Source organism: Notolabrus celidotus, chromosome 6, assembly GCF_009762535.1.
Source record: "Notolabrus celidotus isolate fNotCel1 chromosome 6, fNotCel1.pri, whole genome shotgun sequence".
Classification (NCBI taxonomy): Eukaryota; Metazoa; Chordata; class Actinopteri; order Labriformes; family Labridae; genus Notolabrus; species Notolabrus celidotus.
The window spans coordinates 17,482,200-17,503,782 of record NC_048277.1 but is presented as its reverse complement, the minus strand read 5'-3'; the positions used below and the strand labels follow the sequence as shown (position 1 = coordinate 17,503,782).

The following is a 21,583-nucleotide window of genomic DNA, read 5'->3' as shown; positions in this document are numbered from 1 at the left end:
CACTTAAAATTTGTAGGATATCTTTTTAAAGATTAGATGACAAGTAAAAACTATTTAATATTCATCTACATACAGTATTAACCTGGTGATACAAATAAAACTCAGGTTGTGATATTGTTTGAGATAGAAAACCTCACATTGACAGTGTTCTTTTTTACTGATTATTGGTATGTTGAATAAGTCATGTGGTCAAGCTGTTTTGTAGACAAGCTTTTTGAGATCAGAAAACTAAAAACATTCTCAACACTGAAGGCACAAATGCATAAAAATGCATAAATAATGCATTCAGAAGGCTGTGCACTAAAATGTCTTGCATGCATCAAGGTTGAAAGGTGCAATTTTCATTAGATTTCCTCACATCACCATGAGAGCTATCTACATTACAGCTATCATTATCAGTGGCGTTGATCAGCTCTGTCACCATCCTCAGCATCTTGGTCATGTTCCTCATGAACATCTTAATCTGCTCCTCCTCTGCAGTCTCCAAAGGAGGATTCCCTGTCGGAGGCTGAGAGGCTGCAGGGCAAAACGCGTCAAGAGCAGTGAATGTGAAGTGACAGAAGCTGCATGTATTTATAGGCTATCTGAGTAAAGGAACGTGCTGCTCACTGTTGAATCTATTTATAGAGCCTTTTACTGATGCCTCTGAGTAGAGTAGTGGGGAGGAGATGGTTCTCCCGGGAATAACTTACGAGGTTCCCTTATATCTCCCTCTACCCCCATTCAGGGCACGTCTGCCCTTCTACTCTCCAAGTCTTTGCTCTCCTCGACCCTTCATCCTGTTTTCCATCTCTCTTTCCTTCTCAATTTCCATCCTCTGTCCTTCTGCATCTTCTCGTCCCATCTGTTTCTTGATGATCTCTTCTTCACCACCTCTACTCCTGTCTTCCCCTCTTTTTCCATCTCCTTGTAGAGCCTTTGCTCATTACCAGATCCATTACCTTCCCTCCTCTTTCTCTCTCTGTATACCGACCCCCCTTGTCTCTGCTTCTCCCTTCATGTTTTCCTGATCTTCTCACTCCTTTAGCCTCATTTCATAGCCCTGCTTCAGTCACATCAAAAGATGCAGTCTTACTGTTTGTATGCAGTGAGCAGAATCATCTAAGACTCTTCTCTTAATTCCTCAATGGCAGATGCTCCGGCAGAAGCTCAGACTCATCTTCTGAAGTGGTCAAGTGATCCCTGTGAGTTATGTGAAATGGTGCAAGAAAAATGCTAGTCTCAAAGGCTTGAGAAGTTAGACGGACTATAAAACAGAGGCAGTCAAACTATCAAATGTGATACCTATCTGAAGTTGCATTCAACTCACATCCACCCAAAAATCCCTCGTGATGCCTTTTTGTTTCATCTGCTTTACACTGCAACTGCTGATTCAATCTTGCGAAATCTGATTAATCCCATGTCTTTTAGTATCAGTTCTAAATTGGTGTTAGTCCCTGTCTTTAAGAGACTGTTTATGTGTGTTTTTCTTTTAATTTGTAGTCGAGCTAGTGTCTGGCATGTGTGCTTGTTGAAGAGTAAATGCATTTGATAAAGAAACCAGCTGATAGTTGAACACACACACACACACACAGCCAGCATCCTGGAGGCATCAATACAAAATGTGAATAAAGTTATTAACAATAATCAAATTATCACTTTTAATTCATGATTTTAGGTAGAGAATGGCCAATCCTTGAGCCAAGCGATGTAACAGGATGCAGGAGTTGATGTCATCATGTGAGCCTTCTGGCTGTATGAAAAAACACACAATAACACACACACACAGACACACACAGACACACACAGAGACACACACACAGACACACACTTCCTCCCACGTCCTTCAGTGTGACAGCATGTTGTGATGCAGAGTGGCGTCTGCTTGTCAAGCTGACAGACTCGCACTGACAGCATGGTCAGAGCGCTGCAGACAAGGGAAAAAAACACTGATTTTACAACGCTCCAAACCACAACAACAAACAGCCTGCTGGGCACGAGCAGCGCAGCACTGAGCAGCCTCGTCCCTGTTTTTTAGCCGTCTGATGCTGTGTCACTCTGATGGTTGAGCAACGCTTGCCTTTGTGTGTCTCTGAATGCTAGGAAGTCATGCAGAGAATGTTTTTGTAGCATCCTCAGCCAACTGTACAGCATTTTGTGCGACATAGTTGGCCTGCTGACCAAAGGCAAATTAAAACTGGGACATCACATTGAGATGAATTTGGGGAATCACTGTAACATCACATGTATTTTAATGGATATAAGTATAGCACTTAAAGCTGCTGTGCAGAAGGTCTATGGGTTTGAATTCCTATAATCTACATCATTGTATCAGCTTTGTTAAGTGATGGACAGTTAATTATGGGGATGTCATTACTGCTCACACATCACACAGAGTGACTGTCTTTCCAATCTCATAAAAGCCTGACGGCAGCCATTACTAAGCAATAATGAAAAACTATGGGTCATGCTACCAACAGGGCCTGTGTCTTTATTTGCATTGACAGGGCTAAAGTGTGCAAGGACCTGAAGTGTTGAACTTCAGTTATTTCTTGTCACCTCAGCCATCACCCTGTCAATCTTCCTTCAGTGCACTATTCTGCAGCAAACAAGCTGCCAAAGGAAAGAAAAAGAGAGGGGAGAGGGAGAGTTAGCTGTTTTGGCTTAAAGTTAAAAGGGAGAGAAAATATGATTGAGTGACTAAAAGAAAGAAAACAGGCAGAGAAGAGGGGGGAGTCATGGGGGACATAAGAGAGGCAAGAGTGAAAGCAAAGAGATGAAGACGACAGGAGTGAGTGAGGGAGGGAGGGAGGGAGGGAGGGAGAAGAGAAAAAAGAAGGAGAGAGAGGCTCAGGAACTGTGCAGCTGTGGGAGAGTATTAAACAATCACTTCTGTGTCAGCGGCTCAACACACTGAGGACATCTAGTATAGTAGAAGTAAACAGCCGACAGAAAAACAACCCTAACTATTGCAACATCCAAGGTTCACTTTTGTAAGAGTCTGGATCAGAATCTGTCCGTCCACTGACGGCGAGAAGGCAAGCTCATTCAACCCAACCACCTTTGCTTGCTAAACAATCCGACAGCATGACTTGTGTATATATAGAGGAGGCTGAAAAATGACGTGTACAAAACCCTTCCACAAGCATCAAATCACAGAGCACTGATCCACATGCATGCAGTCCTCTCATACATGCATGAAGTCACATGTATTTCATGTCTTCAGTCTCCAGAGAAGCTGATTCATGAGCTGCTGGCTGTATTGACAGCAGGCGGATGCTGCTGGTACCCCCTCGATGTCAATAACGTTAATGACATAGTCCCACAACAGGCAGCATGGACACAAATTGGCAACATGGTGTAAAAAATCAACACACACACACATCTACATAAAAGCAACAGAATGATGTTTCTTTGTGAACATTCGAGGGTAAATTCCTCACACACAGTTAAAGACACATCTTCTTAATGTATACCAGAGGGTGACGAGTAATTATCTTTGCATATCTGTGTGCGTTGTGCATGTCTAGTGTGTGCTGAAGGGGGTAGGGCGTCAAGGCAACACAAGCCTCGAGACAAGAGGCTGGTTGCCATGGAAACTCAGCAGCCGGACGATTGAGGGAAAAGAGGGAGCGATAGACGTGAGAGACTGAAAGAAAGAGCATGTGAGAAGACAGAAATGCAGGGGGCAAAGTCCTGAGGGGAAAGGAGGGAAATCTAAAACAGAAGAAAAAGAGAAGGATGGGATGATATAAAAGACAGAGAGAACAGCAAAACACAATGAAAAAGACAATTACAGACCCACAGTGAGGCAGAAGGGATGAAGAGATCAGACAGGAGTGAAAAAAAATGGAAGGAGTGGTAGAAGCCAATAGGAGCAATAGAGGCGGGGTGATGTGAACTCACAGGGAACGGTGCGGAGGTAGAGGTTGTCTCTGATGATCTGCTGGTGGTCGTGGTCCACTGAGCCCTTGGAGAAGCGCAGGTTGAGGTAGTGCCGCAAATCCTTGTCAACCACCCCCCCTGAACAGAAACACAGGAGGAGGGAGATGAGTGTCTTCTCTTATTTGATACTAAACACACAAGCCTGGAAAGTTGCATTTTGTTAGAGCGGTATGGAAAAATCATGCGTCTCTTGTTTTAAAATATTCAAGACTGGATCCAGAACAAACCACAGGGATGTCGATAGCTTTTCAGTTAAGTGAGTCGTCAAAACCCACAGCTAGTGAAAGGTCCTAATTAAAACTTGTGTTTCTTAAGAAACTAAAATATTTATGATAAACAGATACATAATTAAGTATGTTCAAAATATTCCTTAAATTGAAAGAACAATTTAATGTTTTAATACAACAATAGCTTTATGTTTGTTGTTTTCTTAATTTGCATTTTTATTTGTATTTCTTTGATTCTTTTTTGGGCTTTTGCTTTTATTTCAATTGGATAGCAAAATAATTATTATCACTCCTCCCTCATTAAAAAACGCAAAATAGAACAGCCAAAAACTGTACGATGTTAACATTTTAAAGCTAAAAACATAGACAGAGAAGGAATTCTGTGTAAGATTTTCTAAGATTAATTAATAAAAGCAGAATTTATGGATCCAGAGTTAGATTTTTTTCAATTTGGCCACAAAATTACAATTGTAATGTATAAACCAGCATGGTCCCTTCTTTTAATATAATCTAATCCTGTCACTGTAATGATCATCTGACAAGCATCTTTTTTCCTGGTTACCTTGGTGACCAGTAATGCCCCATCAAGTTATATGATTGGTTGGCTGGAGCAGGACATGCACATTCATCAACCTAAGACAAATGACTGACCCTCCAAGAGGTTATAGCTCTTGGTGGGTGAAAAGAGGTTATAGCTTTATTAATAACCTTAAAGATTCTGTGCTTTAGAGAAATCATTTGGGTTTGAGCCCGTGCAGCTGCACCCCCAATTCACAATATACTGTTCTGCACAGGAAGGGGAGGTGCATCCCTGTGACACAAGAGTAGTGAGTTTACCATGTCCTTTTAGATTTTAATGAACTCGCAACATAAGTGCAATCATGAAACAACTGAAAGGATTTCTAAAAGCAACCCAGCTCTTGAGGTCCACTCAAGAATTGCTCAAATTTACAAAACTTTTAAATTCTAGTCCAGATCCCAAACTTCCCTTAGTCTGGCTGAAAAAAAAGATGCACATTACAACTACAGTATTTCAGCTCCAAGGTACCCTGCAGAAATTGATAAACCTTTCATTGGGAAGATTAATTGTAAGCCCTAGTGCAAACATTACACCGCTTCATCAGAGAGGAGCAACAAGCTGATACAGAATGATACTTTTTAAAACTCACATCTCTGAAAAGAGAGGAAAATGAAAGGGGGGGGGGGTATGTGATATAAGTTTAAGAAAAAATACAAGCATTTGTGGTTGAATATGAAGCAAAATGGCTTCATTAAATAGCAAGCAAGAACTGGCTTTCACACCAAAGCACAACAGCAGAGGCTACTACACACACATGGATGTACACAAACACACACATAGACACAGAGATCATTGTAATTGTGTAAACCAGTGATTCCCTTGGGACTAAACATGCAGTGTCAGCAGGTTGGGTGAAAAAGGCCCACGGAGGACAGTAGCTCAAACCACCTCATCTATGCCCTCTCTGTCTCCGCTACACAAACCGTCTTTTTCTTCCCCTCTAAATAAAACACAGTACAATAAATGACAAACGTAACATAGGAAGAAGACGTTTCGCTGGCCAATATATCTGTGCTGCACACACACACTGTAAGATAATGTCCATGAATAGTTTCTCCTCCCTCCATCCCAAAGCACCAAGCAAAGACGCCCGAGAGGATGAGAGGAGGAGAACTTATTCTCCACACAACATTCAGTATGCAAGACTATCACATCTGACAGCAGGAGGTATGAGGTTACAAGCCATGCATTTACAAATGAAAAACATGTCTTCTCACTCATGCATACTCTAGCGACCTCCTGCTGAATTGCCTTGACAGGTTTCGGCCTACCAGTTGAGATTAATGCAGCTCACACCCGTCAAAGAGAAAATACAGCATACTGTCGGACAGGAAAATCTTAACATGGACCCACATGGACTGTTAGGATAACTAAATGTATGTTGCAGTACGTGACTCTGCATTGATTCATCTTTTTGGAATACCATCTTATGTAAACTGACACCATTTTAGTGAGGCTCTGAAGCACACTGAATTGCTTCACAAACAGCAAAGCTAGAAGAGAGGAGACGAGAGGAGAGAGCCGGAAAACAAAGGAAGACAGGATGAAATCTTGATCTACATTATTAGGGCTGTCGCAGTTTCAAATGGGTACACAACACATCATGCAGCTATGTATCTGGGCATAAGCCATATATTTTACATGCAAAGACACCAATGCACATATATTTATATATGCACACCACCACACACAGCTGTATGAACAGAGAGGGATGAAGACAGACAGTGACGTTAAAGGAAGTGCAGACCAGACACCTCATCAGCAGCCAGCCAAGATGTTGACGAAAGACATCTTTTTTCCACAGGTATACATCCACAGACAGCCCGTCCTCCCAGGCGTCCTCTAGCCTTGTAACCAACCACCGCACATCTTCTGCCGCCTCGGTAAAACCTCAGTGTCCTCCCTCCTGCCTCTGCTACTCCACCGCTGCTCCAGCACACACACACACATGCACACACATACACACAAGCACACACACGCAAACAGCACCTGGCTGCAGCCAATTTTAATCCCAATGAAAAGGACCAGCACGAGGGGGAAGGGAGATGCAGGGAGACACCGGGAGATGAAGAGAGAAAACGACCGTCAGGAGAAAAGAGAGGAGAAGATGATGTGCCAGTGGGAAGCCGGGCTTCTAACAACCAGCCATCGGATTGGCTGAGAAGCTTCCACAGTCCTGCAGCAGCCTCTATCTGTTCCTGCTGTTACTGCATTGTGGTGTTGATGTATTTCTATGGTTAGTGTTTGTGTATGAGAGAGAGAGAGAGAGAGAGAGAGAGAGAGAGAGAGAGAGAGAGAAAGAGAGAGAAAATAAATGTTTATCTGTTTGAAATCATTAATAGTTGTGTGTCTGTATTTCTGAGTGTGAATGCACCCAGATGCTCCCTGACAACCTCAGATACTCTGTGTCTTATCCAACAGATGCTCTCCCTGTTTGACCTTGTGTAGACGTCACAGACTAAAGAGAAATACAGTGAAAGGCAGCAGCATATGTCACACTGAGAGGTTATACACACTCAGAAGTACACAGAGGGCTGATGAGCTCACAGCTGCAGATACCAGTAAAGATGCCTTGAGCGATGTCTTGGGCAAGGTTCGGTCTAAACACAAGGAATAAACAAACACCAACACAGAAACACATGACCATGATATGATTACTCAGCTCAGGACTCAGCTGCGTGTGGAGGAGGATCTCGAAAAAGCAAATTTAGCAAGTACAGATTTAAACTTGATTCTGTAAACATCACTGTCAGCTTGTTTTGTCGCTGGTTGTTCCAATAGAGTGGGAAATATTCTGAGGGAGGTGAATTTATATATAGATTGAAAAAAAATGCAGCACTCCAATGGGGAAAAAGATGTTAACAATAAGGCATATAAATCAAAGACTCATCAAGGCACACAGCAGTAAAACTCTGAAGTTCTCCTGATTAAAGACCCCCCCACCCCCCATCTGTTTGTCTCCTTCGAACTTTATTTATTTATTTATTTATTTATTTATTTATTTATTTATTTATTTATTTATGTATTTATGTATTTATGTATTTATGTATTTATGTATTTATTTATGTATTTATTTATTTATTATTTTTTGTTTATTTTTTATATTTTTGTATTTATTTTTATAGATTTGTATTTATTTTTCACAAATTTGTATTTATTTTTTATTATTAATTAATGTTATTATATTTAGTTTTATTAATATATTACTATTAGAACTGTTATTAACATTATTACTATACAGATATTTTTGGGGGGAGATATGTCATGTTTTTTTGTTTTTTCTCTATGCTCAATGAAAAATTGAAAAAGGAAATTATGGCTTTTTTTAATTATTATTTTTGTACTTCAATACTTAGGATCTACAGTATTCCGTTGTAATAGTCAGTCACTATACATGTCTTTGCTTTTGTGACCTCTGATGTTGATCTGTCATTGTAAATTTGCCATATTTCTCAATAAAAATACATATATATATAATTAAAAAAAAGGAACACAGCAGTTACTGAAGCCTCCGAGCAGTTTAGCATTATGTTAGTAGTTCATGCAGGTCACATGTTCTCCTCCCCATCCACTGACCATCAGCTGACCCCCCCAAAAAACTGCTGTCTCTCTCTCATTAACAGCGAGCTCCGCGTTAACCAACACACTGGAATGGTAAAGTGTCTCTAACATGAGCTTTTCAGTTAAATGTTTATAATGTCTTGTACTGTGTCTGCTTAAGTTCTGCTGGTTGAGTGAACTGTGTTCAGCATGCTAGTTGTATTCTGTGAGTATTTTCAAGATCAATAGCTGTCTAACCACTTGGTCAAGAAATGATTTGCAGTGCATTACAGTGAGCATCAGCCCACATCAGATGAACATGTTAAACCAGGCAAAGCTTTCCATTTTCCCGAAGACATCCTAAGACTCAATAAGTACACAATGCAATCTAATGCCTTTGTCGCTTGGCAACACAACAGAAGCTGATATGTTTGCACAGCGATTGACTTAATAAAGAGACTACAGCAATACGATTAAGCAAAAACATTTTTAGTAAACCATTGCATCCTAATTAGACACTGTGACTTTTATCTCAGTGCATTTAAATGACTAAAACAATCAAGCCACACTAAACCACCATACTATATTTGACTTTGTGGGGAAATATTGAACCTCAATTTGTAGATCAGAGCCAATACCACACTCCAACACCTGTCACTTATCTTGATAAGCTGTCTCCCTCAAAACAACTCGTAGCCTGAGGCTGAACTTACCAGCATGCAAAACATGTACTGAAGATGAGAGGCACATATTTTTCAATCATAACAGAAACATGGTTCACCTGTCTCCCTGCTCTTCTATCCTTCTTAACATCACAAATATATTTAATTCTTGACAAACAATAAAGTGTAGTTTTTCTATCATTTGACAATTGATTTACCAATCAGTTGTTCGCTTGATTCAATGGTGTAAGGTGTAACCACTAAAGTAAACAATTAAGTCCCACGTTTGTACTTCTTTATATGAATCAAAGTAGCAAACAGTTGTAGGTCCTAATACTTTCAGATTCTTAAGAGAAAATGTACAAAAAACAGTGTTACCAGAAATTTCCAGCTCCCTAATCATTCCACTTAAAACAGCTTCCACCTCAGGTTTTTTGAGTCAAAGAAGTACGAGTATCCTAGAGAAAACTCCTTATTGCCATCTTTTTCACTATCAAGGCAAGCAACATGAGTAATCAAAACTGGCTATCCAACAAAAGCTCAATGCAAAATAAAAAGGGATGTTTCATTTACTGTTTTGCTCGCAGCCAGTTACGTCAGTTAAATAGAAAACCATGCCATCACACTATTTTCTTACACTGATGCAAGCTGAGCCACATTCACTTAAGACACAGTTAATAAAAATAGCTTAGCAATTTATACTACAGTAAAGGCTAATGAATCCTGGTTCAGGATCCTGGTTCAGAATTCATTAGAAATAGAGGCATGATAAACACAGGTTTGAACAGCCATGTGTTTAGTGTATTATCAAAGTAACTGTGAACATGATCCATATTTGTTCTGGTGACAGTTTGAAACTAGTAGCAATTAACAGACAGTTAAAAATGTTTTGACTTACACTGTAATATTTATGATAAAGCATTCATACATGCACAGCTTGTACTTTCTACTCTGTATTTGAGGTTAAAATGGCCTGAATATCGACCTGAAATATGCAGAACTATATTGATAAGAAGTGTATTCATTACAAAAGCAGCTGTGAGGAATTTTCATTTTGTATGTATTTTGAGGGCACATGTGGATTGAAGGGCATGCTGGGTGTTAGAAAGTCAAAGATACTTGTTTTGGGTACCTTTGTTTTACCTTTAAAACACTGCTGTTTGTGAAATGCAATAAATTGATGCAATGTTTTATTTATTGTAAGATATACATGCAACTGTAATTTAACAATGGTGTCACAAGGAGGACCCACATGCAGACAACAAGGCATTTAATAAACAAAACGGCAAAATGTACAAACAAAAACTTAATCAACCAAAATCAAATATCCATCAAAGATAATCCAATAAAACACTAGAGGAAGATACACCAAAAACAACCGAGGATAATCCATAAAAAGCACTGGAAGGAAGACACAGGGCACACAGGAGAGGACACAGTGAACCAACAAAGAAGGGAGGAAACACAGAGACCAGTAAGTAGACAAAGGGTAATCAAGCACAGGTGTGCATGAGACAGGTGAAACTAATCAAGGTCGAGCACACAATCACAGAAGAGGGAAACCTCAGGAAGTCAAGTTAGATTTGACACGCTGGGAAAAATACTACAAAATAAAACAGGAAACATGACATGACCGCAAGGGCAAAGAATGACAATACAACACAAGAAATGACAACTGAATAAAAGCTCTGGTAAAACTAAAACAAGATTAATTCATATAAGAAAAGGGAGAGAAACAAGACATGAAACACAAGTAAGATCTACAAAACAGAACAAGAAATCAAAGCCAGAAACAGCACAAAGAAAATACCCAATGAAACAAAAGCAACTCATGACAAATGGTGAAACTTTGATTTAGTAGGCTATTGTTTACACATCTCCTTTTGCTTCTTAACTCAGAGATTGGGCTTCCAATCATTAAATCCTTCCAGTGTTTATTATTTTTATAATAATAAGCTAACAAGTGAGATGATGCTCAGTTGCAAAGCCAACATGTATGTTGTATGATACACTAGGAAGTTATGTTCACTATAACTTCCATGGGCTACAAGACATGTCTCAGAGTTATTTAGTGAAATCAGAAAACCAAATCTATCCTAAAGTCACCCCTGAAGTGTCTGTCCTAACAACACAGTGCCCACACTGGCTGTGCAAAATAGGATGAAATCCTAAGGTATAGCAGTAAATATGTGGAATCGATTGCTTTATAGATGCTAGATCTAAAAAATATTAAATTGCATTATTTTCCTGCTCTATTATCATCCCGTGGCCAGAATTAAATTAGAAACATATTAGCATGTCCTAACTGAACAGGGTTTATTTCAGTGCCAGGCAGATATTTTATTTTAAAGGTTTGTTGGCTTATACTTATAGCATGCAAGTATTAAAATGCATCCCTAATTTTGATGAGATTAGAAAGCCAACATAAAGAAAGTTGTTGAATTTAGGACAGTAAACATGCTAAGATGCAGTTATGCACACCAGGGCTTGGGGAGGAGCAGATACATGTAAACTAACAGGGGCCATTTTGTTGGATTAGGAAAGGCATAATTAGTTTTGACATGCAACTCTCCCAAGAAGCTGGGAGAGGAGGCAAGCATGGTCGTGCCACATTGATTCTCTGAGTTCCCCTCTTCACAAAGTTTAACTGCTAAACCCTTAAGTGTATACAATCCGGCAGTCACGCTTCAGGGACACATGCTGGCATGCAAACTCAAATTTCTAGTGTATGCGCACACTAATAAAACACAAACATGCAGGGCAACATGTCCACACTAACATGCAAATGATCAGAAAAGGACAAGAGGGACAGCGAAACACAGAATGCTGCAACATCATGTTGAAGTTCAATAGACACTCAATTTGTTCTGCACACAATCCCTTTCCTTCTCACACGCTCCCCCCTCTGACCAAACCAGAAAAAAAAAACATACCAACGGCCCAAAAAGCACACACAACCTAACTGTGTAAATAGAGAGGCTCTCTGGCCGCTCAAAGTCTTGTATCTTACGTGAAGCTGTGTCTTAACCTAGTGCTTTTCACAAGAAACAAAATACACACAGAGAGACTTCGCTATCTATAGCTTCCTTGCACTCCCACATGGGGTCACACAGGGCACAGAGAAGCATGAAACTGCAGGGCAAAAGTCAGCATACTGTACACAGATGCACCCCTGGAACACAGAAATAAAAAGAGGAATATATTGCGCTTGCACCCTCATCCATATTCTGCTCAAGCTACACATGAACAACATCTCTCACCTCTTTTATGACCTTCTGAACAAACACAGTGACTTCAGCAAATACCAACAAGGTCAACCACTGGACACATAGCTGAACATTGAATATCAAATATCATGCACATTTGTAATGCTGAATATCATAATAGGACTGGGCCATATTCTTATTGTTGCAGATAACCTGGAGGGAAATGTGGAACATAAAAATACATTGACCTATCACAGCTAAAAATGCAATTAAATAAAAACAGGTGTGACTCATAACATTACTAATGACCAAACTTCACTGAGTGTAAATCAAATATATCAGTTGTGCAAGTGTTTTAGTGACCGTTCAAAATTTCAAGTGATTAAGATTTAAAGTGAGCAAGCTGTTGTCTACTTATCAAACAAAAAAAATCTTTAAAAACGTGCAAAAAGTAAACAGTATAACATTGGGGCTTATCAATTAGGGATGTTTTTCTAAATAAACTTTTTTTTTCAGAAGGCTAGCTTAAACAGAAAACTACCACAACTGTTCATTTCTGCTAGCTTCATCAATTGTGTAATAGGTTACCAACACGAACTAGGCTAATTCAGAATTAATTAAAAACAATCAAACTCTAAGAAATTAATAATGCATACCTTTATGCTAATTTTTGATAGAGTTAGTATACTCTTCCATCTAGCCTTGACCAGACCCATTCAGATTTTAAAGGTAAAAACTGTTGACATACCTCGTATTAGGGATAGACCGATTATTGGCCAGGCAGATTATCGGTGCCAAAATTTGGCATTTTGACACATATAGGCATCAGCCTTTTTAAAAATCAGACGGCTGATAAGAGATCAATTTAAAACTGGGATATTTTGGCATAGATGACACAGTCTGCAGAAACCGTATAGCTTGTGTTCCATTTCTCCCTGCAGTTTCTCATTGCAGGAGACGAGCTGAGCAGCATCCGTTGTGGCCCCTAAAATTACTAGTGATTTAAAACTCATACAACCACACTGAAATACCCCAATAAAACAAAGATAAGTGAAAGATTAACATTTCAGTTATATTGACATTTTGGAAAACTTTATTTACTGTAGAAAACTTTAGAGAGTTATTTATTTGTTTAAGTTTTCATTGAACTTTATAAGACATGCTGCTGAGCCTGGGAGCAAAGATGTCTATTGTCTAAGATAAAAAAAAAAAATGTAACATGTTGCAAATCTGAAAAGCTGTTTAATAAACATATGCTTAAGGCATTTAAATAAAGTTAAATGTTGGAGTTTGTATTATTCAACATTTTGACACCAATATTTCCCCTTTTACTGCAAATGAATATTGGCTCCAAAAATCGGTTATCAGCCTCCTTGACTACTAATAATCGGTATCGGCCCTGAAAAAAACATATCGGTCTATCACTACCACGTATACAGATTGTGACGCCTAACTTTCAATATCAGGGAAATATACTTTTTCTTTTTAGACTACAAAAAAAAGACAAACTCAGCTTGAGAAACCCCCCTTATGGCATGGAGCCAACTGTGGGGGCCCACTGGGAACACTAACCCAAAGTATGTGAGATTTTTGAATGTTTAAATGCAAATTGTTCAGTTCGTTCAGAACAAAAGTCTACGGTTTATGTTAACATTCAACTTACAAAAATATAAATGACAAAATTCCACATGTTTACACTGGATCATTTCACACAATGAAATTCACACAATCAATGACCAAACAAGGAATAGCCTGAAGCATAAGGTTCATGTCTGCCTCATCCCTTTGATCAATAATTTAATAATAATAATAATAATAATACAAACAGAAAGTCTGGTGTGTCTTTAAGTTATATATAAGATTTCTTTATACCTGGACTTGACTCATATACCTTGTTCTCTCAAGAAATATTTCCTCTGCATTTCTTTCTGCCCACTTGTTTAATTTTTCAGTTCTTTTCTTGTTTCTCCTCTCTGTTGCTCCTTTGTAACATTTGACATTCAAGCTGCAAAATTCCTCTGTTTGTCTCTTCATTCACCTCTCCAGTGGTCCTGTTAAGACTATCCCAATCTGACCCTGTCTGTTTTTTCTGGCTCTCCAGTCCCAATTAGATACAGGTAGTTGAGCTGGTCTCAAAAGGCTTGCTCGGCTCATGTTTGTATCTCTTAAAACGGAGAGTGCAGGTGTGTGTGTGTGCATGCGTGTGTGCGTGCGTGCGTGCATGCGTGCGTGCGTGCGTGCGTGCATGCGTGCATGCGTGTGTGCGTGCGTGTGTCGGAATTGTACCATACCGAGTATGTACAGATTTTGTAGATGTGGGCGTATCGAGAAGGCTATTTAGTTGTGAATGAAGTATCTGTTTCCAGTACTCCTCATGGCATTATTACAGCAGGCAGCAGGGTCTATTATTAATAGTAAATGACAGAGCCTCTCTTCTAAAGGTCTTTGTATTGATCCCCCCGTCCTCAGACTAGTCTTAATGATGATGCTCCTCCTTTTCTTTCTCAACAGCGCCGTAATCAAGGCCAGACACACATTTACAGCCTCTGAGCAACCATAAAGTGAAACAAGCCAACATTACAAATGACACTTCAGAACAAAAAGGGGGGGTTATAGAAATTGCCAGCCCTAATATTCCTTGTACCATCTTCCTCCTCCCACAGTGAGCAACTGACTTCCTCTTCTCCGCTCACCTCACGCATCCATGCTGATGAGATAAATACTGATGGACATGAGGGGATGTGTGTTTTTGTGCTTGCAGTGGCTCCTGTTTAAAATACAGTTATATGGAAATGTTTGTCACTCCTGATTGCACTCTCAAGTTTAAGCTGTGCACCTCACACTATCAGGAACAACAAGAGGGATGCATCTTAATGAGAACAGACTGAGACATGCAGGAGAAAAGGAGGGAGGACATCTAAAGGAGGAAATCTGTTGAAGAAAGGTAAAGGTTTGTGCAGACAGAGGGAGATAGGACAGAGCGATGGAGGCAACGGAGAGTAAAGAGAAAGTCATTGGTTTGGGGGCACAGTGGTCAATAACCTGAGGGGTTCAAACCAGCAAGGGTGTATACCCAGTCAGCTCAAAAACCATTAATTGCTGGTGTGTCTGAGAGAAGGCCACCCTCTGAGCTTTGTAATGAATCCTGCTCCATCCAGTGCTCCATTTGGCTGCTTTGGTCTGATAGTCTAACAAAGTCTGACACTATCACTACAGGGGCCATTCATGCCTTCAGATCCCAGCCAAAATGAATTCAGCTAAACTGTACTGACCTGACTGCTCCCTTATTTTCCTCATAACATATAAGGATACACTTTATGAACAGATATTTTAACAACCAGAACACAAATGAGAGTTTCTGCATTGTGTCAATAAATTACCAGTCAGATAAGTTGGGGAAAAAATGCTCATAACTGACTACTTTGCGGTTATTTGTGACTGCCATCACTTACATAGCTCCCAGTGTTTTTATTATTGCCAGAGAAGCCCCAAAACATCCTGTAAATCTCATTATTATATAACCTACTGTATATTTAAAAATGCTGAAAATATAAGTTCTTATTTACAATTTGTATTGTAAACACTGCACTGGAATAGTATAGCTGTCCTTTGTTAATATGTATTGCAGCTGTTGTATTGCTGGTGGTAAACGCCTGCTTCTTGGATTAAACACTAGCATTTGTGCCAGTTTCTACCAGGCTCATAGTTTCTAGATATAACAACCTTTCTTTGAAAACAAACTTAAGATAATAAGTGCTGGATGAAAGGGATGGATCTCCAGAATTATAAAACATTATATTTCACAAATATTTCGTTAGTTTTAATTACTGTAGTTTTGGCTGTATTTTTCAGAACACATTTATATGTGTCAGACATTACGTTAAAGATTATTTAATCCTGAATCTAGATACATGCATTTGATATTTTTTTCCGTTGCCTTATTTTTGGTGACGTGTATCGAAAACAGCATGTAGAATTTTCATTGGAAATACTAACAAAGACAACAGTTTATTCAATTCATGATTATGCATAAAAAAATCATATTTCTGCAAACAGCTTAATTGTATTTTAGGGAAAAACATCTTTAAAATTGTATATTTCAATATCTGACTCCACTGTGCTGAAAAATATGTGTAATTTGAGTCATGCTTTCATTTGGTTTGTTGGTAATTGAACTCAACAGTTAAACAAACCCAGTGCCCCTTCGGTAGCTCCATGCCAACATTTAAGAATGCAAATTGCCAGGGTAGTGACTCTATCTATTAACCAATAACAAGCAATTTGGCAGAATCTGTCGTATGCTGGTCGAGGGTAAGTTCAGTAAGATGCAATTTTTGTTATCATTGTGTAGCTCGCTTCTTCTTGGGAAAGAAGAACTCTGAACTCTGAAAAAAATCGCACCGGTGTAAAGATGCACTCTGTATTTGAAGATCTCTCAGAGATTTAAAAAAAATGTAAACTGTCTTCCTGCATGGCGATGTCTATTATGATCAGCAATGTCTACAATGTGGAGTTTCTGTGCAGCTGTGTCGCTCTTTTTGTTCCGTTTCTTTTCACTATCGGGACTTTGCACTCCTACTAGCTAGAGCAGAGGTTCTCAAACTTTTTGGAGCCAGGGACCCCTTACAGGTGAGAAAAATGTCCAAGGCCCCCTCATAATTGTAACACAGATTAAGCACATTAGTGATGTGTCATGATCAAAATCTGCAGCCCTGAGAGCTTTGTAGTGAATCAGAAGAGCCGGCTCGCATCGAGAGAGAGCCGGCTCCCAGTTTTTTCCTTTCGCTGCTTAGCTCTCACAGTGCTCAGCCCCAGCTCTGCTCACAGCAGAACTTTGTTTTGATTGGTCAGCATGGCGGCCATGCGGCCAATCACATGTGAGGATATAGGATACAGGTGATGGAGGGGAGGCTGTGTATCCTGGCTACATCTGTTCCTTCAGAGAGAGTCTTCTTGAAGACCAGGCAAATACTCACTGGGAGGAGAAATCGGATCAGCCCATCCAAGCTGAGGCATCGGATTTTTCTCAATGCCAACCTGAGGACGTTAATAATGTTTGCTCCAGTTTGGTTCTGGTTCTGTTTACCTGAGTTGGTTATGGTTCTGTTTGCTTGAGTTTGGTTCTAGTTCGGTTCTGGTTCGATTCTGGTTCGGTTCTGGTATGGTTCTGGTTCTGTTCTGGTTCGATTCTGGTTCAAGTCTGGTACGTTCTGGTTCGGCTCTGTTACATTCCGGTATGGTTCTAGTTTGGTTCTGGTTCGTTGTTGCTTCAGTTCTGGTTCGGTTCTGGTTCGGTTCCGGTTCGGTTCTGGGTCAGTTCTGGTACGGTTCTGGTTCGGGTCTGGTTCGGTTCTGGTTCGGTTCTGGTTCGGTACTGGTTCAAGTCTGGTTCGGTTCTGGTTCGGTTCTGTTTCGGTTCGGTTCCAGTTCGGTTCTGGTTCAGTTCTGGTATGGTTTTGGTTCGGGTCTGGTTTGGTTCTGGTTCGGTTCTGTTTCAAGTCTGGTTCGGTTCTGGTTCGGTTCTGGTTCGGTTCTGGTTCGGTTCTGGTTCGGTACTGGTTCAAGTCTGGTTCGGTTCTGGTTCGGTTCTGGTACGGTTCTGTTTCGGTTCGGTTCCGGTTCGGTTCTGGTTCAGTTCTGGTATGGTTCTGGTTCGGGTCTGGTTCGGTTCTGATCCGGTTCGGTTCTGGTTCGGTTCTGGTAAGGTTTTGGTTCGGGTCTGGTTTGGTTCTGGTTCGGTTCTGTTTCAAGTCTGGTTCGGTTCTGGTTCAGTTCCGGTTCGGTTCTGGTTCAGTTCTGGTATGGTTCTGGTTCGGGTCTGGTTCGGTTCTGATCCGGTTCGGTTCTGGTTCGGTTCTGGTTCGGTTCTGATCCGGTTCTGGTTCGATTCGGTTCTGTTCTGGTTCAGTTCTGGTAGGGTTCTGATTCGATTCTGGTTTGGTTCTGGTTCAGTTCTGGTTCGTTTCTGGTTCGGTTCTGGTTCGGTTCTGGTTTGGTTCTGGTTTGGTTCTGGTTTGGTTCTGGTTGAGTTTGATTCTGGTGCTGTTTGCATTAGTTTGGTTCTGGTTCTGTATGCTTAAGTTTAGTTCTGGTTCTAAACCTAACCCTAATCCTAACCCTAACCCTTATCCTAACCCTAACCCTAACCCTAACCCTAATCCTAACCCTAACCCTAACCCTAATCCTAACCCTAACCCTAACCCTAACCCTAATCCTAACCCTAACCCTAACCCTAATCCTAACCCTAACCCTAATCCTAACCCTAACCCTAATCCTAACCCTAACCCTAACCCTAACCCTAAACCTAACCCTAATCCTAACCCTAACCCTAACCCTAATCCTAACCCTAACCCTAATCCTAACCCTAACCCTAATCCTAACCCTAACCCTAACCCTAATCCTAACCCTAACCCTAATCACAGTCCTAACCCTAACCCTAACTCTAACCCTAATACTAACCCTAACCCTAATCCTAACCCAACCCTAACCCTAATCCTAACCCTAACCCTAATCCTAACCCTAACCCTAATCCTAACCCTAACCCTAACCCTAATCCTAACCCTAACCCTAACCCTAATCCTAACCCTAACCCTAACCCTAATCCTAACCCTCACCCTAATCCTAACCCTAACCCTAACCCTAATCCTAACCCTAACCATAACCCTAATCCTAACCCTAACCCTAATCCTAACCCTAATCCTAACCCTAACCCTAACCCTAACCCTAACCCTAATCACAGTCCTAACCCTAACCCTAACCCTAACTCTAACCCTAATCCTAACCCTAATCCTAACCCTAACCCTAATCCTAACCCTAACCCTAACCCTAATCCTAACCTTAACCCTAACCCTAACCCTAACCCTAACCCTAATCCTAACCCTAACCCTAACCCTAACCCTAACCCTAATCCCAACCGTAACCCTAACCCTAATCCTAACCCTAACCCTAACCCTAACCCGAATCCCAACCGTAACCCTAACCCTAACCCTAATCCTAACCCTAACCCTAATCCTAACCCTAATCCTAACCCTAACCCTAATCCTAACCCTAACCCTAATCATAATCCTAACCCTAACCCTTACTCTAACCCTAATCACAACCCTAACCCTAATCACAACCCTAACCCTAATCATAAACCTAAACACAACCCTAATCAAACCCTAACCCTAACCCTATCCCTAATCACAACCCTAACCCTAATCACAACCCTAATCACAATCCTAGCCCTAATCCTAACCCTAACCCTAATCCTAACCCTAACCCTAATCCTAACCTTAACCCTAACCCTAATCCTAACCCTAACCCTAATCCTAACCTTAACCCTAACCCTAATCCTAACTCTAACCCTAATCCTAACCCTAACCTTAATCACAATCCTAACCCTATCCCTAACCCTAACTCTAACCCTAATCCTAACCCTAACCCCAATCCTAACCCTTACTCTAACCCTAATCACAACCCTAACCCTAATCAAAACCCTCACCCTAATCACAACCCTAACCCTAATCATAAACCTAAACACAACCCTAATCAAAACCCTAACCCTAACCCTATCCCTAATCACAACCCTAACCCTAATCACAACCCTTATCACAACCCTAACCCTAATCACAACCCTAACCCTAACTCCAATCACACCCCAACCCTAACCCTTATCACAACCCTAACCCTAACTCCAATCACACCCCAACCCTAACCCTTATCACAACCCTAACCCTAATCACAACCCTAACCCTAACTCCAATCACAACCCTAACCCTAACCCTAATCACAACCCTATCCCTAATCATAACCTCAACCCTATTCCTAACCCTAATCACAACCCTAACCCTAATCACAACCCTAACCCTAACTCCAATCACAACCCTAACCCTAATCACAACCCTAATCACAACCCTAACCCTAATCATAACCTCAACCCTATTCCTAACCCTAATCACAACCCTAACCCTAATCATAACCCTAGGATCAGGGTACGAATGTTTTTTAACAGAATAAATACACACAATTGGGTAATTATAAGGCTTCTCATAAAAACACAGTACGTAAAAGTTTTTAACATAAACCATTATTTTTTGCAAAATTAAGGTAAAATATACGGCTACAAAAGATCCTAAATTAAGAGCCGTTTGGGAGTCGAAAGAGCCGGCTCTTCTTTGGGGGCTGAGTCAAAAGAGCTGGCTCTCTGAAAAGAGCCGAACTTCCCATCACTAAAGCACATGCTTACTACCATTTGCACTCTTAGTTTCCCTTGGAACTATTTGTATTGTAAAACATATCAATGTAAATCCTTCAGACCTGTACCATAGTGATAAACAGATAACACTTCAATTTGAATCAAGTAAATACAACTTGTATACTTTAAAACAGAGGGTCATTTCATTCCTTGTGGACTCAACATGACAGCATTTATACTTTTCAAGTAATTGATCTTCAACCCTTTAAAAAAATTAACAGTAACAAGACTCACATATCCCTTTGAGTCACCAAATGGTATCATAACAATGGTGAGAAAAGATGTGAAAAAAGTTGTGCAGTGTCTTTTCCAGCACAGCGTGCACTCAACTTTCAATGAATGGGGATGTGTTTTGTTAATAGAGTCAGGTCAAACACAGCCATGTTGGAATAATTTTCCAGGACTATATGTGATTTTCCAGGACATTTGACTTTTTCTCCCATTTTCCAGGTGTTTTCCAGTACTGGAAAACTGGTCAACTGTTTTCCAGGTTTTCCAGGACGCGTGGGAACCCTGGTTGATGTTATTATTGTTGTTATTATTATTATATTTGCATTTCAATTTGTATGCCTTAATCGTGTGCATTTGTACAAAGAGAGCACAGTTTACCAAGACAAATTCCTTGTGTGTTCAAACATACCTGGCCAATAAAGCTGATTCTGATTCTGATTCTGAAATACACAGATGAGAGTCACTTCAGGGCCTCTGCAGGCGGCTAATCAGTTAGCTACTGCCCTCTACTGGTAGGAAGTATAAACTACAGGGTGCAAATGATCTTGAATGCAAATGCAGCACTCATACACATCTCCTGTGATTTATTCCAGCAAGACAGAAAGCTGCCTACTGCTGCCGTAACATGATGATATCAGCATTACGGTTTAGGTTCATATCTAAACAGTCTAGACATCTTCTCATTTCCAAAAAAAACCTATTGTAAGAGGTACAGTGATGAGGTGAATTCAGGTTAAATACAGAATATTTTGCTTTCCTCGAAAAACATGGAAATAGAAGTTGGCATATAGATAAAAGGAAACTGAGAATTAGAGGATTTTTAAATATTTGAGGGCTTTATGAATAAAAAAGGCTTTAACTTAATATTGTCTCATTGTCCAACATGATTTGTGCATTCATAGTGAATAATACTGTGTATATGAGTTGGCTCCAATTCAAGATATGCAGCTCAGGAATGATGGTGAGCCTCTTTACAA

General features: G+C 40.2%; 1 protein-coding gene across 5 annotated transcripts in view; it reads right to left on the bottom strand.

The window, feature by feature from the left end:
* Window positions 1-21,583, bottom strand: part of LOC117814304 (membrane-associated guanylate kinase, WW and PDZ domain-containing protein 2-like) — an 88,958-nt gene that overhangs the window by 56,931 nt on the left and 10,444 nt on the right. For all 5 annotated transcript variants that reach the window (XR_004631550.1, XR_004631552.1, XR_004631551.1 and 2 more), the window contains exon 2: window positions 3,886-4,002. Coding sequence is in view for 2 of the 5 variants with exons in the window: in XM_034685558.1 (XP_034541449.1) it covers window positions 3,886-4,002 (117 nt within the window). In the remaining 3 variants the exon portion in view is untranslated. The remainder of the gene's footprint in view (window positions 1-3,885; window positions 4,003-21,583) is intronic.